Source organism: Onychostoma macrolepis, chromosome 22, assembly GCF_012432095.1.
Source record: "Onychostoma macrolepis isolate SWU-2019 chromosome 22, ASM1243209v1, whole genome shotgun sequence".
In the NCBI taxonomy this organism is placed as follows: Eukaryota; Metazoa; Chordata; class Actinopteri; order Cypriniformes; family Cyprinidae; genus Onychostoma; species Onychostoma macrolepis.
The window spans coordinates 9,315,523-9,334,308 of record NC_081176.1 but is presented as its reverse complement, the minus strand read 5'-3'; the positions used below and the strand labels follow the sequence as shown (position 1 = coordinate 9,334,308).

The window sequence follows — 18,786 nt, the reverse complement described above, 5'->3', positions numbered from 1 at the left end:
AATAAATATACACAGTACACATACATATATTATGTAAACAAAAACTTTTATTTTGGATGCGATTAATCGCGATTAATCATTTGACAGCACTAATAATTATACATGCTAAAACAGAATTTGGTAACAATAAAACATAAGGTGGGAAAAAATAAAACATTTCATAGAGCCCTAAACATGTAATCTTTCTTAAACATTTAATAAATTTGTTAAATGTTTGTTTCATGATTTTAATTAATTAGACATGCTTTTTGATTAATAAAATTTAATTAAACCATTAAAAAGGAGTCAAGAAAACTTAAAATGTGAAAAAATGGAATCCAGAAAAATTTAAATGGCAAAAACGGAATTTGGAAATAAATAAAATGGAACAATAAAACATATTTCATAGGGCCCTAATGTTGTTTTTCAGAGCATGTATTCTGTGTTTGCAGCTTCACTTTACCAAGTGTTGGTGACAGACTGACAGCCAAGATCTGCCACGTAGTAACAGAGTCTTTCAAGTAGATCTGCTTTGTGATTGTTCCACTGGAATATGAGGAAGTGACAGACAGAAAAGCACTGACAAGCTTCATCTCACCAGCAAAGACTGACATGATTCAGTTCAATACAATAATGTTGTCTAAAAAACAAACAAACTCTTAAAAAAAAAAAAAACTTACTAGTTTCCGATGCTACTGGGTAGATCAATCTCCACCCAAAGAAAACTCTCAGGAAACTGCTTACGTGACACAATCTCATCAGAGTCTGTATAATAGCCATCTTCATCATCTTCATCATCATCTGTTTTTAGTTTTAACAAAAAAAAAAAAAAAAAAAAATTGAAAACACATTTATTACTGTTACTGAATTCCCCGTTCCTTTGTAGTCTTATCATTATTATTTTTCTCAATTTATTTTGTCTTTTATTTATACATCTTTGTCTAACATTGTTCTTTAATTCATATTTGCATTTAATGCCAGGGCAAAGCCACATAAGGACTGAAGTAACACTGGTAATCAACCTGAATTTAATCTAAACTGTCAGAATATATGGCCGCACTTTATATTAAGTGGCCTTTATGTACTTACATTAAAAAATAAGTACAATGTACTTATTGTGTTCGTATTGTATTGCAAAACACTTCTGCTGCTATTGAGGGGGGATACGGGTAAGGTTAGGGGCAGGTTTGGTGGTCTGGGTAAGTTTAAGGGTGGGTTAAGGTGTGAGGGATGGGTCAACAGCGTAATTATAAATGTGATTACAAAAATGAATTGCAGATGTAATTACATATAGATATTTTAGAAAATATAAGTACAATGTAAAAACATGTATGTACACAATAAGTGCATTGTACCAAATGATTAATTTAAATGCAAGTACATAGTAGTTAAGGCCACCTAATATAAAGTGGGACTGAATATACTAATGGTTTGCTGTGCATCTTAATCACTCCAGTTTTGTAACTTTCCTGCAGAGTGAATATCTGTCATGTCAGACATAAAGCAAACATCATAGTTGGATCATTACTTGCATATTCTGATAATCCTAAAGAGGATGTTACAGTGCACAGCATAAACGAGTGCACCCCTCGGAACAAATACAAAAGATGTATTTTCTTGATGATCAGTGATCACTAATACAATTCATGGAACGATGGCAAAATTTAAATATATTAAACATATGCTTGATAAAAACAGATAAATATATGTCATTAAGGGGGTCATGGGGGCCAAAATTCCTACTATATAAACCCTGTACTATAAAAACCTTCTGTAAGTTTCAGAGCTCAAAACTTTCTCGTTAGTCTAAAAACAGCTTATATTGAAGCCAGTCTACCAAAACGCAGTCTGCCAGTCTACGCAGAAACAACACGATAAAGTTGGCTCTGAATGCAACAAGACTGTACAGAAGGATTGCAGAAATGAGCACAAACTAGATTTAATTTACTGCCACTGAATTTCACTGTGGGAACCAGGCTCTTCTCACTGTACTCCTCCTCTAGCAACAACTGTTAGATCTAAAATAATTGATTTGGTCCCGTGAGACTAGATTATGGATTCCCAGAAGTGTTTTTGTAAATATGGGCTTTGGAAAAGGTTAAAAGAGATTTTTGTGCTTTGGCTATACAGTAGGTAGATCTGGTGTGGATAAACAGCCATGCATGTCTCAGCACTCATCAGTAAATGAAAGCTTGAAGTGAAGGCCCGAGGATTTCAGGGGTCTTGTCACAAGTCCATTGTTATTGAATTTCTGTGCTGTATTTTCACATTTAAAACAACGTTTTGGTATTTCTCTTGTACCATTGTCCTCTTTTGTGCAATGAAATAAGTCTCCTGACAGTTTTCTCCCAAGTGTTTGCGTTGTTGTCAGAATTATGTCTGAGAATGATTCAGTAGGCTCTATAACACTTTCAATTGTCAAGAAAAGAATAACATGTCTAACAGCAGAGATGAACTCTAAAAACATGTTGAATCAGAATTGCTGTTTCTCACCCAGCGATCGCCGTCTTCTCTTTGAAAGGAAGGGGCAATCCGGCGCTAGAGGAAAATTCATTAGAATGAAATTAGCACATGACACTCTAATGTATGAAGGAGAATTCACAAAATATTAACTAGACACAGTGCTATTTCAGTGTTGACCAACTTAAATTAGTTAACCTATTGATAGTTTTCATCCTTGAAGACCTGGAAGGCAAAACTGCAGCACAAGCCTGTCAATTTTTTATTATGGGCAAATACTAAATCATTAACTGTTCAGTGAATTCACTGTTTAATGTCTCAAATCTGATGTGTGGTGTGTATTGATAGTGTCCTTCTGAATTATCTTTACTGAATGAAATTTACTGATATTGTTATTCAAAATGACGATACACACATACTTGTTCTGGTGTTGGTTCCTCCTGCAGTGCTGGACTCAAACATCAGACCTGCATCAGCGAAAACCCCCATACTGTCCCTTCCACCTCCTGCCGTACAGCCGGTGTCGTGCTTCTCTATGACATCCCAGATCTAAAGCAACAAAGAGACCGTTTATAAACCAATCTCAAGCATTCAGTGACGGTTGAGATGCTGATGAACATCGTTCACCTTTGTCTGAGTGAGTCTGTTCTTGTTAAGGACGTGCACAGCCTTGTCAACCATCACCAGACCAACTTTAGCTCCAGGATCTCCAGTTATCTGCAGCTGGACCTCATCTCCTGTGCTATAGTAATTAATCTTGTCCTTCACCTCAAGCTTGAGCTGTAATTAAAATGAGACACCGAGTCAGACCAAGCTGATTGGCACATCATCTATTTCTTGTGATGGTTCACCCACCGTTCCCATGCACGTGTCCTTCACATCGACCCAGACTGAATCAGACACCACCTCAGACGAGCCCACATGATAATAAGCCACAAAGCGGAAAGATGGAACCATGTCTTTGGTTACAGGCAGAGACAGAGCTACTAGAGCTTGTCCTCCTTGCTTAAACCTGTTTGCTTGAACGATCTGACCTTTACTTAAGATCTGAAAAAGAAGCAAATGAAAAATAGATTTGTTCATAAAATTCAAAATAATGCAAAAGCTATACACAAGTTTTACCTTAAATCAATAACATATCTGCTTTAATGCTGATATGACTGTTACTCACCATGTATGTGTAATCCTGATCTCTGACTCCTGGGCTTCGTCCAGGGCTCAGATAGACTCTCATTGAATCACCGATCTGAAGCTCAGCAGCATCAATGGTGATGTGCAGGTAGTTGTTGGAGCCACCTTTGGTCTCGTAGGCCTGAGCCGTCATCATCCTCACTGCCTGCTGTTCATCTGTTAATTGTGGGTCTTTGGTTTTTGCCTGGAAAGAATAAATACATTGTTTCTGATGTGCTGTGAACAACGCTCCACTGCTTGCTCAACATCTGCACTGTAAAAAATCCAACTTTTGAAAAGTTCTACTAACCAATGTGTGAAAAAGTAGCCTGAACAAATAATTTTTAGTAGAAGTCAGCTTAATTTTTTGTGTGAACTGAACAAAAATACTCGAAACATGTCGCTAGCAAAAGTTGTTTTGTTACTTAGATACTCAAGAATTTGTTCACAACATATCCAAATGTTCCCCAAGAGTCATCTGAACAAACAATTTTACACTGAACAATATTGCACAAGTTCCCAGCATGCATTGCAGCTTGAAAACATTTTATGTTAATTATTATTAAAATATTATCTATTGTTTTAAATTTTACTGGCTTAATGTATGCTGCTGCTGCTGTTGTCGCTGTCAGTTAGCGCTCATGTGAGTTTTACTGATTTAATATTTGTTGATCCTCACCGTGGTTGAGAATCGTGTGGTGAGGTACTGTATATGTGCGTCTCATTGCAACCTGTTTAATGCATTTGTCTATCAGCATAAATGTTTGCCTTTAGTTTTAAGAGGCAAATACTACCCATATTATGTAGGAGCCTTTGAAAATAAGCATAAATTGTTTGCTAGTTAAGTTAACTTAACAAGTTGATTGTGATAGGTTGCCTTATTCTTTTGAGTTAGGTGTTTTTGCAGTGTGTTAACTGATCCACTTCATACTCGATCACCAGTGAAACTGACTGAACATCAGTGCAGTTGAAATGGCAGGTCTTACAGTGATCTCCAGTGTTGAAGATCCTCCCGCAGTGTTGATGGTAACCTTCGCAATGCCATTGGCTTTTGTTCGACCTCTGACCCGTCCAGGACTGACCTCCACTTCCACATTTTCAGCAGGTGTCTGGTCAGGATTAGTTACGGAGACCTTTTATAAAACCCAGATCAACAAAACATATTTTAAATATATTGAATTATTATATATTGTTGAAATTGTTGCTCAGTTCCTATATCCCTTCAGGTTCTCAGCTATCTAGTCAATGCTTTATACCGAGACACTGAAGGGCATTCCAGGTTTGAAGAAGCGTGGTGTTCCTCTGAAGTGGATGGTGTACGGTGACGTCACAATCTGAATGCCTCTCCGTTCTGCTTCCACCATTTCACTGCCTGAAACACTCAAACGATGAGCTTCTCACATACAATCACACACATGCATGTAAACGTGTCCATACAGATGTACAGTATCTGTTGAGTCTTACCACTTTCTGTTAAAAGACTGACTGAAACATAGATTGATCGTCCAACCAGCTGGTTAATGATTGGAAAGGTCTTAGCGATCATCTGATTGGTCAGTTCTGCAGTACCCTCTCCTTTCATGATCTATTCACAAATGAGAAAGACAGCAAGATGCAGTAAAAAGCTATTTATTTAAATGGTCCTCTATGGTGAGGAGAAATTATATTGATTCCAACTTGTATGATGTTTTAATGTCTCTCACCTGAACTTTTGCAGAGATGTAGGAATACTTGTTTTCTTCTCACCATCCATCACACCAAACACCACAAACGCATTTCCATCCACCTTCTGTCCAAACACATACCTATAAAAGCACATCCAATTTCTGCTGTAAAAACTGAACGGCTGTCACTGATCCACATCCACTTCATTACATAAATGTATTCTTTTGTGTTGATAAAGTCATACAGGTTTTTAACAATACGAGGGCAGGTCATTATTTTTTTGTACTCTGATGCTGTTTGAGAAGTGTTTGTGCAGATCTACATGGGAAGCGACTGACACAACTGAAATAAAGATCATATGGACAGAAAAACAGAGAATAACCACAACTAAAAAATATGCCTTTTGAGGCTAAGATAAATATCTTTGTTCATTTGAAAATGACAAGTTGCGGTTGCTCATAATACATTTTGTAGTTTACTTACAACTCTATTTTAAACTACTGTGCTCACACATTAAAGATTGATTTTGAATACAATTCAAATATTTCATCTTACTTAGCTTCAATGTCGACTGTCAGACTCTGATCATCCACATAGAAGAATGACTTACTGGACTTTAATTTCACTTCAATTGTTGGAGGCACTAAAACCAAACCAGACACACAAACAAATAAACAAATACATTCTTTGACTTATCATATTCTTACACAACAAGAGTTTGTAGACAGAGTTCTCACCATATTCTTTGACCTCAAAGTCTGCTGTAAACTTCTTCTGAGGGGTGTTTTTGAATCGTGTGACCACCTTCCAGATCCCAGAGCTGGGCAACATTCATAATTAAGCATTTTACAAAAAACTAAATCAACCTTATCACACAGATCACATTTACAAGTATCTGCTGCGTTGTTTGTAGATCGATTCAAGAGTTATTATACTGAGGTAGACATCATAGATCACTGAAAATGAAATCCAGTCAGTTCACTCAGGATCAGTCTTCATAGTGTTTCACACACAAACACACCTGGCAATCTCAGGAATGGCGTATCCTCCAGACTTCATGCCTTTCATTGGAAACATCTTCTCTGATGAAACTGTGATGCCTTGTGGATTCTTCAGAAACACAGAAATCAGAATGAACACTGTGAGTGCTGAGATCCTCAGAGCAATGATGCTCATTATGTCATAAATGAGTGTGTGTGTGTGTGTGTATGAGAGAGAGAGAGAGAGAGCTGCAAAAACAAACTAACATGACTAACAACAGTCAGCATCAGGACACCGAAACATTTACAAAGTTCGGCCCAACCAAATGATAAAAGCACAAAAAGAAAATTATCTAACTTATTGGACTGAAACAACAGAAAAACAAAGTAAACTTGAATGATATTTGGCCCTAAATAGAGATTACAAAACTGCAGAATATCTGAGTGAAAGACTGTAAATTAAGACAAATGACGAGTTACAGACTGAGCAACCATACTCTGACTATAGAGACGGGAAGATATCGCCAGCACTGGATGCCCAACCTGCCCATCCTCAAAAGCTGCCCTAACTATGAAGAAATTAGAAATAAATTTTATCCAAATTTTGAAATATTTTGCCCTGACTTCATAATGTTAAACAATAAAACACAACTTCAGTATTTATTAGGGGAAAAAAGATATTGCATCTTACTAGCAGCAAGATACATTGATGCCTGTCACAAAAAAAGGGAGGAGTCAACAAATCAGTGATGCCCCCCACACACACACACACCACGTTGAATTTTAAATTGTTCATAGAATTCTAAAATGTTGATTTGTTCTACTTGTTAAATGTGCACATGCATGTATTATTATTTTTGAATATATATCTATTCTAGATTCTATGTAAACACTATGTCTGGCAATACATTGTAACAATTGTCATACCAATAAAGCACATATTGAATTGAATTGTGAGAGAGAGAGAGAAATTACAGTGTTTACCATGATTTCCACTGTGATCCCAGAATCACTGTGTGATTTCATGTTGGGCGTCAAAGAGAAAATCCTGTAATCAACTGCAAAAGAGGTCAAAGCAAAAACTGAAATATGAGTTCTCATGGTTTTATTTTCTGCAGATACAAACCCCGATAAAAGCATCAGTCCGTTTAATAATACACAGAATGATTTCATGCTGATGTTTTAAAGTTTAAAGTTCATTAATGCACTCTAGTCGTGTTTTTATCACTTAATCATACCTGTGCTAGCAGGTGTGTAGATGGGCTTGTCTGTTTGTACAAATATATATCCAGACTGGAATGAGAGCATGATCACTTTCTCCAGAGTGACAGATGGAAACTGAGCTTGTAGATACACATACTGCTTCTCCAGAGGATCATCAGTGAAGAACATCTGATCATCAGGGATCTAAATGACAGACAATCTGTCAGCCTGGGTTATATCTGCTAATGAAATAATGAGAATGAGACCTCGATGCACTGTAATCATAGAGATCTCACCTTGATATCTGTAAGGATCTGGAAATTGTTGTCTGCAGTCAGAGTCACTGGTTTAGACAGTATCTCCATGTCTTTCTTTGGGAATGTCTTTACAATGATCTTCCCTTCAATAGCTGCTCCAGAGTAATCCTGAGCCTCCACAAACACGTTCTCTGAGGAACCCACCCTCAGCAAATTAGGAGCTGACAGAACAAATCTGAGGAGATCAAATCAGAGCGTTTGAGAACAGATCTGTTAGTGAATCAATGAACAAACAGTGTGTTTGATACTCACAGCGGGTCACATAGTGTGAGGAGCGGTGAGGAGAGAAGAACCACAGTCAGAAACATCAGCTTCTCGGCCATCCTGTGTCTCTTTCTGTGAGCGTCTGTGAACCTGCAGCAGCTCAGATTTATACCCGCCTCCACGACCCTCAGAGTCCAAACCGCTCGCTCTCTCTCAGTCTGTTTGTTTGCATTTGTTTTATTAATAAACTGACACTTCAGTTCACCAATCTACAGTCTAACAGTATAGCTAGTAATATTTATGTTTGAAGCAACGGTTTTCTATTTTGATTTATTTTTATAAATCAAATGTAAATCAAATCTTTTGAATTAATGTAACAAAGAATCAAAGCCTCAAAGTTCAGTGTTTAATGAAGAAACAGAGCTGCTGTCGATAAAACTGAGTTCAGTTTTGTGTTTCAAACAGGACATTTATAGAGTGCAAAAGGATGTGAAGAGTTCATGGCAGTCCAATTCAGATTTCCCGTAAATGACCTGCAAAAACCTGTTCTGTAAATTCAACCTTTGGTAAATTGGCAGCTGCTCTGTTGATCTTTTAAGGGTCAAAAGAATAAACAAACAGCATATACAGGTGCATCTCAGTAAATTAGAATGTCGTGGAAAAGTTCATTTATTTCAGTAATTCAACTCAAATTGTGAAACTCGTGTATTAAATAAATTCAATGTACACAGACTGAAGTAATTTAAGTCTTTGGTTCTTTTAATTGTGGTGATTTTGGCTCACATTTAACAGAAAACCCACCAATTCACCATCTCAACAAATTAGAATATGGTGACATGCCAATCAGCTAATCAACTCCAAACACCTGCAAATGTTTCCTGAGCCTTTAAAATGGTCTCTCAGTTTGGTTCACTAGGCTACAAAATCATGGGGAAGACTGCTGATCTGACAGTTGTCCAGAAGACAATCATTGACACCCTTCACAAGGAGGGTAAGCCACAAACATTCATTGCCAAAGAAGCTGTCTGTTCACAGAGTGCTGTATCCAAGCATGTTAACAGAAAGTTGAATGGAAGGAAAAAGTGTGGAAGAAAAAGATGCACAACCAACCGAGAGGACCGCAGCCTTATGAGGATTGTCAAGCAAAATCAATTCAAGAATTTGGGTGAACTTCACAAGGACTGGACTGAGGCTGGGGTCAAGGCATCAAGAGCCACCACACACAGACATGTCGAGGAATTTGGCTACAGTTGTCCTCTCCTGAACCACAGACAACGTCAGAGGCGTCTTACCTGGGCTAAGGAGAAGAACTGGACTGTTGCCCAGTGGTCCAAAGTCCTCTTTTCAGATGAGAGCAAGTTTTGTATTTCATTTGGAAACCAAGGTCCTAGAGTCTGGAGGAAGGGTGGAGAAGCTCATAGCTTCAAGTTGCTTGAAGTCCAGTGTTAAGTTTCCACAGTCTGTGATGATTTGGGGTGCAATGTTATCTGCTGGTGTTGGTCCATTGTGTTTTTTGAAAACCGAAGTCACTGCACCCATTTACCAAGAAATTTTGGAGCACTTCATGCTTCCTTCTGCTGACCAGCTTTTTAAAGATGCTGATTTCATTTTCCAGCAGGATTTGGCACCTACCCACACTGCCAAAAGCACCAAAAGTTGGTTAAATGACCATGGTGTTGGTGTGCTTGACTGGCCAGCAAACTCACCAGACCTGAACCCCAGAGAGAATCTATGGGGTATTGTCAAGAGGAAAATGAGAAACAAGAGACCAAAAAATGCAGATAAGCTGAAGGCCACTGTCAAAGAAACCTGGCTTCCATACCACCTCAGCAGTGCCACAAACTGATCACCTCCATGCCACGCCGAATTGAGGCAGTAATTAAAGCAAAAGGAGCCCCTATAGTATTGAGTACATACAGTGGGGCAAAAAAGTATTTAGTCAGCCACCAATTGTGCAAGTTCTCCCACTTAAAAAGATGAGAGAGGCCTGTAATTTTCATCATAGGTATACCTCAACTATGAGAGACAAAATGAGGGGAAAAAATACAGAAAATCACATTGTAGGATTTTTAAAGAATTTATTTGCAAATTATGGTGGAAAATAAGTATTTGGTCAATAACAAAATTTCATCTCAATACTTTGTTATATACCCTTTGTTGGCAATGACAGAGGTCAAACGTTTCCTGTAAGTCTTCACAAGGCTTTCACACACTGTTGCTGGTATTTTGGCCCATTCCTCCATGCAGATCTCCTCTAGAGCAGTAATGTTTTGGGGCTGTCGCTGGGCAACACGAACTCCAAAGATTTTCGATGGGGTTGAGATCTGGAGACTGGCTAGGCCACACCAGGACCTTGAAATGCTGATGGAAGGAGGTTTTCATTCAATCTCACGATACATGGCCCCATTCATTCTTTCATTTACACGGATCAGTCGTCCTGGTCCCTTTGCAGAAAAACAGCCCCAAAGCATGATGTTTCCACCCCCATGCTTCACTGTAGGTATGGTGTTCTTTGGATGCAAATCCGCATTCTTTCTCCTCCAAACGCGACAAGTTGAGTTTTTACCAAATGTTATATTTTGAGTTCATCTGACCATATGACATTCTCCCAATGCTCTCTAGCAAACTTCAGACGGGCCGGACATGTACTGGCTTAAGCAGGGGGACACGTCTGGCACTGCAGGATTTGAGTCCCTGGCGGCGCAGTGTGTTACTGATGGCAGCCTTTGTTACTTTGGTCCCAGCTCTCTGCAGGTCATTCACTAGGTCCCCCCGTGTGGTTCTGGGATTTTTGCTCACAGTTCTTGTGATCATTTTGACCCCACGGGGTGAAATCTTGCGTGGAGCCCCAGATTGAGGGAGATTTATCAGTGGTCTTGTATGTCTTCCATTTTCTAATAATTGCTCCCACAGTTGATTTCTTCACACCAAGCTGCTTACCTATTGCAGATTCAGTCTTCCCAGCCTGGTGCAGGTCTACAATTTTGTTTCTGGTGTCCTTTGACAGCTCTTTGGTCTTGGCCATGGTGGAGTTTGGAGTTGGACTGTTTGAGGTTGTGGACGGGTGTCTTTTATACTGATAACGAGTTCAAACCGATGCCATTAATACAGGTAACGAGTGGAGGACAGAGGAGCCTCTTAAAGAAGTTACAGGTCTGTGAGAGCCAGAAATCTTGCTTGTTTGTAGGTGACCAAATACTTATTTTACCGAGGAATTTACCAATTAATTCTTTAAAAATCCTACAATGTGATTTTCTGAATTGTTTTTCTCATTTTGTCTCTCATAGTTGAGGTATACCTATGATGAAAATTACAGGCTTAACTTGCACAATTGGTGGCTGACTAAATACTTTTTTGCCCCACTGTATAAAGTAAATGAACATACTTTCGAGAAGGCCAACAATTTATTAAAAATGTTTTTTTTTTATTTTGTATTGGTCTTATGAAGTATTCTAATTTGTTGAGCCAAAATCATCACAATTAAAAAAAACCAAAGACTTGAACTACTTCAGTCTGTGTGCATTGGATTTATTTAACACGCGAGTTTCACAATTTGAGATAAATGAACTTTTCCACGACATTCTAATTTATTGAGATGCACCTGTAGATATGTCACAGATGTTTCAGCTCAACACATGCGGTTTTGTGTAAAGGAAGCTCCAATGAGTTCTCCATTAAAATGACAATGTAAGGACAATCAATTTAAGAAACATCTGAATAACCCAGCCAATATTTGTATCTGTGTATTTTATATTATATTGGTTTTGTATGTCAGGTTTTAATCCATAAAATGGAAGTATTTTATCTTTAATAACTTCATTAGTACTGTGTAAATAGAGACAGAACACACAGAATAGAGATTTTTGTGTGTAACTCCCTGCTGGAAAAACCAGCATAGACCAGCGTAATTCCCATGCTGGTTTGGTGCTGGTATATGCTGGTTTGGTGCTGGTTTAGCTGGTGGACCAGCAAGACCATGCTGGTCTACCAGCCTGGTCTTGCTGGTGATGCTGGTCTACCAGCCTGGTCTTGCTGGTGATGCTGGTCTACCAGCCTGGTCTTGCTGGTGATGCTGGTCAACCAGCCTGGTCTTGCTGGTGATGCTGGTCTACCAGCCTGGTCTTGCTGGTGATGCTGGTCACCAGCATCTCAGCATCGGAATCAGGCCGAATGCGGCTGAGTGTCGGCTCACTTGGCAGCGGCTTGCCAGAATTGAGCCAGGTCCGGCCTGGCACAGTAATGGTTGCCAGATTTGGCTAGGTTTTGGATCTGTGGATCTGGCCCGATTCTGGTTGAGAAAGGCACATTTAGTCACATTCAGCCCGACTGTGGGCCAGAAGTCTCAGTCCTAAAATGTCAAAAATTCAGGTTTTACTCCTTATTTGCTCCTTATCTGAATATTTGGTCCCCACAATTAAAAATAAAAAAAAATAAAACTGTACACACACAATCAATCAATTAGGCTGTATTATAAAATTACAAAAATATATATTTTTAAACAAAATACTTTAAAGTTGTAAACCTTTTGCCTGTCAAAGTTATTTATTCAATTTTATTATTATTTTAATATTTCTATTAATTTTTAGGCTGACCTCAAATGGACTTTGCTTATAATTTAAAAATGTTCCCTTAATCTAAATTGACACTTTCTGACTGTGTGTGATTGCAAAAACTGATACCTCAGTAAGAAGTGGTAAACTTTTACAAAATATGATTTCAGATGTTATAATAGTGATTTTATTATGTCCAAATAAAAGTACCACAGCAAATCTTCTGAAATCAGTGAGTGAAACTTTATTATTAATAACTGTAACTATATATATATATATATATATATAATGTGTGTGTGTGTATGCGCCTTTGTTCTGCAGTGAAGGGCTACTGCATTTTTGTGACAAATCAGGACATAGATGTGTATAATGACAAGGGTATGACAGGTATTACAAGGAGAAGGTGACTTTTCAGGACATTCCCCCATGTCCCCACTTTTCAAAACGCTTATAAATCACACAGAGTGGAGTGTATTGAAAATCTGAAATGGCAGAAAGTCTCCTGTAAGGGGTAGGTTTAGGTGTAGGGTTGGTGTAGGACAATAGCACATACAGTTTGTACAGTATAAAAACCATTACGCCTATGGGATGTCCCCACTTTTCACAAAAACAAACGTGTGTTTGTGTGTGTAATTTATTTCATTTTATTTAATTTTTTTTTTTTTTTTTTTTTAATAATCTAAGATGTAGGCTACAATCATTACCTCATGTTATATTTTTCCTGGCAAAAAAAAAAAAAAAAAAAAATCAATCAATACATATAAATGTAACTTTAACTATTTGACACCTCACGTGCAAAGCCCGCGAAAGAACCGGAGGTTATATAAGCTGCGGTCGTCACGTGACGCTCACAGCTGGACTCTGAGTGGACGTCGCCTGACGGGAGAGCTTTCACGAGGTAAAGTATTTTTTGTGCACACAAGTATAAAACCGACGGCCTGTCATTTAAATGTACCATAAGCCTACTGTTCACTGTTCAAACGAGCCGTTCCGTCTTTATTTTGTACGGCCCACTCTTCAGCTCCGTTAATTACCGTTAATGCCGTTCTGTGTGACGTCATTTGCGCAGATCTGCTAGAATTGAGAAAACCTCCTTTCGTTTCACATTCATGTCGGTCAAGGTAACGTTAGTTTAAAAAAAAATGTAGCCATTTACAATTAATATTTTCACATTTAAGCAGTGTTGTCCCACAGATTTGTCTGAGTGAGAGCGCGCGACACTGACGCACACTGAACGCTCTCTCTCTCTCTCTCTCTCTCAGCGTGTGTGGTAGAGCGAGCGAGAGACAGAAGACTCACACAAGCCAATGTAGCCTATCCTTATGAGATAATAATAGTAAAAATAATATTTCTGCTTTTTAATATCAAATAATTACTATAAAAGTAAAACATGTATGCATGTGTATACACCAGGGAAGAAATAAGTCATATTCAAGTAAAGTTATAATTATTTTCAAAAATGAAAATATTTATTCTTTTTTTCTTTCTTTTTTCAGATTGTCATCCGATTGTTGTAAGTGATCAGTCAAGCAGTCATCCTGCATCTTGGATTTGCCATGTTCAGTTTGTACAAACATTATCTGATATTGAGTGAGGCTTTTTCTTTTGCTCCCCTTTGTTTGTGTGTCAGTAGCTGCTCCACAGCACAGCACAGCTCAGCACAGGCTTTGGCTTTGTAAGTATATATATTTTTAAGCTGACTGTCAAACATTTTCTCAATTTTTTTTTATTTAGGTTCTAGGCTTGGGCGGTAATACGGTAACATGGTATACCGCGGGATCTAAAAATAGCAACGGTATCAGTTTCAATACCGTTATACCATCATAAAAAACAATGCACTTATATAGGAGACGAGGATATATATTAAATATAATTTATTTAATGCCTAAAAATGCGTATGCTTGGTTGTCATCACGTGACAGCGTGGAGGAGAAAGAGAGAGGGGAAAGATGGCGAGTCGCGCACCAAGTGACCTGGTCTCGAAAAAGAACACAACTTCTGCAGTTTGGCAGTATTTCGGGTTTCGACCGAACGAGAAGGGAGAGGCGGTAAATACGGATGAGGCAATTTGCAAATTGTGCAACAAAAGGTGACCACGAGAGATGGAAATACCTCGAACCTAAGGTCGCATATCTGAAACCACCATCCACTCACACTGCTGCGAGGATGGACCCGAGTTCACTCAGTGCAACCAACATGATCTCACAGAATTCCGTGTAATGTTCACGGACTTAATTAACCTCCGAATCTGTGGTGGCATCACGGAATCGCTGAAAATTCCGTGATGGGCTCACAGAAAAATTCCGTGATGGACTCACAGAAGTGATACCAATGTAAGTCAGTGACAGGCATCAGCCGTGCTCCACGCACGGAAACCCTTAGCATCAACATGCCGACGCGATACTGTGAAATTTATCGTCATCATTATTGTTCAGAACTGGGTAGGTTTAGAGTAGGGGTGGGTCAGGTACTCCAGTGAAAGTATAACTGCATCGGAGTTACTCTTTTTACGTGGTCCGATGCAGCGCTGGTGTTGAACTAGTGAATCCGTGCATGGACCACGGCTGGTGTCTTCTGTGAGCCCATCACGGAATTTTCGGCGATTCCGTGATGCCACCACAGATTCGGGGTTAATTAAGTCCGTGAACATTACACGGAATTCTGTGAGATCAGGTTGGTGCAACAGTTTCAACGCCTCCCGATGCAGGACCAACCACATCTAGGTCCACCGACAGCCGCTTTGCAATACTTTTTATAATATGGATGTTTATGTTAATTTAATTCTGTTTGACTGTTGTATTTGCACTTTTTTCTAAACTGCTATTTGTTGCTAATAAAAGTTGTTAATATTGTTGTGCATGTTATTGTTTCAGTATTAGTGTTTGGTATTCAGTTTCTGAACGGTTTAGGCACAAGCCAACAGTTTGGTGACACTGTCTGAGCCTTATGTCATAATTTTTTTATTATTCACGGTAATACCGTATACCGAGGTAAAATAGGGAGGAGGTTTGACGGTATCAAAATTTGGAAACCGCCCAAGCCTATTAGGTTCATTAAATATATGTCATGCAGCAGTTATTTATTTATTTATTTAACAGGCTTGCATTATCTGATCTGTTTTAAAAGTTATGTATTTTGTAGTTTGTTAGTGAATTTTAATTTAATTACACAACATATTATGTGAATATTGTAATAATGTTCCTGCTACATTTCTTCTAATTTTTTTGTGATTACTTTTTCTTCCTACCTGGTCTTTATGCTAAGTTAGGAAAACCAGCTTCATGTTTAAATAGGCAAACTTGTGCCACATATACCAGACTGACACACACACACACACACATATATACCAGGACAGCCAGGCACAAGAACAGTTTCTTCCCCAGATTTTCAAATAGTTAAATGTAAAATGATCTAAAAAAAAATACCCTTATGACTGGTTTTGTGGTCCAGGGTCACATATTAAGTCCTGTTTTCCTTGAAATTGAACAAAATGAAGTTTTTTCCCTTTGAATTAATGAGATTTTTCTGAGCCCATTGGCAGATATTTGTTCGTTTTGATCGTGAAATCACTTTATTTTGATCAGTTTCTCAGAAAACAAGACTTTGTATAAAGTGCACTGCAAAACAAGACAGAAATACTGAGTAAGAGCATCGGTTTATTGAAGTGTGATCAGAAGGTTCAGTAAATGTTATTTAGTTACACACTTTGTTAAAAGAATGAAAAAGTAATGGAGATCTGTTGAAAGTTGTATTTTCAAACTTTGAAGTGTTAATAATTTGCATTTAGAGACCATATTGACATGCTGCATTCAGTTTATCCCTTAAATCTTACATTTTTCTTTACCTTCATAAAATCTGCATAAACCCTGTACCTGCTAATATGCATCACTCAAATATGATTAAATACATATTTATTTTTCTTTCAATAGTGCCAAGTTATAATCACTCCAATCCAAGTCATTGTGAATGAATGATCGACAGGGTCATGTATGAATGTGCCAGAATGAAGGAGTTTGTCTTCACATCAAAAAACAAAACATAATAATAATAAATAAATAAAATACATTTAAAAAATACAATAAATTACTTAAAAAAAACATTAACTTCTACTAAACACTAAAACTATATAGATATATAAAAAAAATAAAATAAAATGACTAAAACGCACAACAAATTGTAACTAAACATTTAACAAAATTAAGCTCAAAATTAAGTTTGTTAAAGTGCTATAATAACAACTTAAGCTTAATGAAAAAAAAAATATATATATATATATATATATATATATATATATATAAACGCACAACAAAATTACTAAAACTTTAACTGGAATTTTAAAATAAATATTGAAATAAAATATTATTAACTGTTAAGGTCTTTGCACACAGAGTCTGAAATTTCGGACGAAGTACACAACTCCATTACTTGAGTGAAAGTACAGATACTGCTGGTCAAATATTACTCCATTACAAGTGAAAGTTGTAAAGACAGAATTTTACTTTAGTAAAAGCACAGAGGTACTTGCTTTTAAAAGTACTTAAGTACCAAAAATAAATCTACAGAACAGTTAAATGCCTTTTTATTCTCATCTTATTTTTATTGTCAGTGTGCCGTTGTTGTCTCTGTGAACTGGAAGCTTTTGACACTAAAAGAAATTGTTTGTATGTGCAAGCATACTTGGCAATAAAAGCTCTTTCTGATTCTGATGTATATTTTTTATAAATATATATTTATTTATTTTTCTGCAAATACTGCAGTGTGCTGGATGGAGAAACTGAGAAGTTTATAAACAGAAGGCATGGAAGAAGAGAGCAGGTTCTAAAACAAAGAAATTCTTCTTAAGGTATGCTCCAAATTTACCATTGAGGTCACTGAGATCTGACTAACTGTGTCTATATGTGTCCCCTCTTTATCTCTCTCTCCTTTCTCTGTCCTCTTTTAGGATAAACCTGAGGTCCTGGGAGTTCTTAGAGGTTCTAAAGTGTTTTTTATGCATTTGTTGATGTCAAATTTTCAATAATAAATTCAAATAAATTCTCATAGTTTTTACATTTATATGGTGTCATTCTATGGTGTGTGTAATATTTGTGGAAACATTGTTAAAAAAAATACTGGCTTTAATAATACATTTTTTGTAGTTTTTAGAGAACCAATTAATTACATGAACAGTTTTTTTTTTTTCCATGTAGGCTATATATATAATATTGTTTTGTTAAATTTTGTTGTTGTTGTTAATAATTAAATTAATATTGGTTTGTATTTCATATACATTTCCATTTGGTATCCAGACTAATTGTATAATCTATGCTGGTGTGATTGTGGCCTGATGCCGGCAGTGTCGGCTCAGTTTCGGCAACCGGACTCGGACCAGCGTACTCGGGCCGATTCTAGTGCGTCATTCACTCCCGTAATTCACAAGAGTCCGGCAACCGCATCCGCATCCCATGCTGGTCACCAGCGTACCACCAGCACCAAAACACAACATATGCTGGTCTTGCTGGTATGACCAGCTTGCTGGTCTATGCTGGTTTTTCCAGCAGGGCTGTGCAGTAGTTTTGTCACGTGTGCTCTGTGTCTGTCCTTGCACTTTTATTTTGAAGTGTTTCTCTGCCGTGGTGTTTCTGTCTTCACTTCCTGAGTTTAGTTCCTGTTTCCTTAATCTGCTTACCCCCAGGGCATTCAAGATGTGGGTGACTTTGTTTCTTCAGTAGTTTCTTCTTTCGTTGCAGTCTGTCAGTCATATAATGTCAGTCAATGGGACTCAAAAAACAAACACAGACAAAACCAAATTAAACCCCTGCGGCTCGTGGCGATACATTTATGTGTAAAGACACGAAATGATCGGTCTGTGCAAGAAACTGAGCAATATGTATATTTTTTGTTTTATCTCTAATTCACCACAATGTCCAACTGTCCTGAGCGCGTTCACATCAGCCGGCGCGTGACGCTTCTTGTTGCTTTATGGCGGATCGCAGACTTTTAAGTTTGTTTTTGTTTTGTTTTATCTCAAAGCTGTGAGTCCCATTGACTGACATTATGACTGACAGACTGCAACGGTTTGAGTTAAAAATCTTCGACTGAAGAAACCGTCACCTACATCCAGGGGTGTGAAGTAACGAATTACAAATACTTACGTTGTGTTTTGTCCATCATTAGATGTAAGAGATCATATGTGTTTTGAGTGTGAAAAGACTTATTACAGCTAAAGATAGTTGTGGAACTCCAGTAAGGCAGGATGTCAAGGTTATTTTATTCATT

The 18,786-nt window shown here is 37.7% G+C and overlaps 2 protein-coding genes and 1 long non-coding RNA gene across 4 annotated transcripts in view; 1 reads left to right on the top strand and 2 right to left on the bottom strand.

The window, feature by feature from the left end:
• Nucleotides 1-8,803, bottom strand: part of LOC131530188 (complement C3-like) — a 49,872-nt gene extending 41,069 nt beyond the window's left edge. The window contains exons 1-18 of the mRNA XM_058760353.1: nucleotides 8,027-8,803; nucleotides 7,754-7,949; nucleotides 7,493-7,661; nucleotides 7,239-7,312; nucleotides 6,296-6,384; nucleotides 6,012-6,094; nucleotides 5,830-5,917; nucleotides 5,314-5,414; nucleotides 5,074-5,196; nucleotides 4,866-4,981; nucleotides 4,596-4,742; nucleotides 3,611-3,814; nucleotides 3,295-3,486; nucleotides 3,067-3,219; nucleotides 2,859-2,988; nucleotides 2,473-2,517; nucleotides 660-780; nucleotides 443-525 (exon numbers count right to left, since the gene is read on the bottom strand). Coding sequence (XP_058616336.1) covers nucleotides 443-525; nucleotides 660-780; nucleotides 2,473-2,517; nucleotides 2,859-2,988; nucleotides 3,067-3,219; nucleotides 3,295-3,486; nucleotides 3,611-3,814; nucleotides 4,596-4,742; nucleotides 4,866-4,981; nucleotides 5,074-5,196; nucleotides 5,314-5,414; nucleotides 5,830-5,917; nucleotides 6,012-6,094; nucleotides 6,296-6,384; nucleotides 7,239-7,312; nucleotides 7,493-7,661; nucleotides 7,754-7,949; nucleotides 8,027-8,097 — 2,185 coding nt within the window. The 5' untranslated portion in view covers nucleotides 8,098-8,803. The remainder of the gene's footprint in view (nucleotides 1-442; nucleotides 526-659; nucleotides 781-2,472; nucleotides 2,518-2,858; nucleotides 2,989-3,066; nucleotides 3,220-3,294; nucleotides 3,487-3,610; nucleotides 3,815-4,595; nucleotides 4,743-4,865; nucleotides 4,982-5,073; nucleotides 5,197-5,313; nucleotides 5,415-5,829; nucleotides 5,918-6,011; nucleotides 6,095-6,295; nucleotides 6,385-7,238; nucleotides 7,313-7,492; nucleotides 7,662-7,753; nucleotides 7,950-8,026) is intronic.
• Nucleotides 1-18,786, bottom strand: part of LOC131530181 (gastrula zinc finger protein XlCGF49.1-like) — an 89,002-nt gene that overhangs the window by 65,401 nt on the left and 4,815 nt on the right. The gene's annotated exons all lie outside the window — the stretch shown is intronic.
• Nucleotides 13,386-17,612, top strand: LOC131530196 (uncharacterized). Its single transcript, XR_009268334.1, has 4 exons — nucleotides 13,386-13,426; nucleotides 14,025-14,203; nucleotides 17,286-17,371; nucleotides 17,471-17,612. It is a non-coding gene; the product is annotated as an uncharacterized LOC131530196 (long non-coding RNA).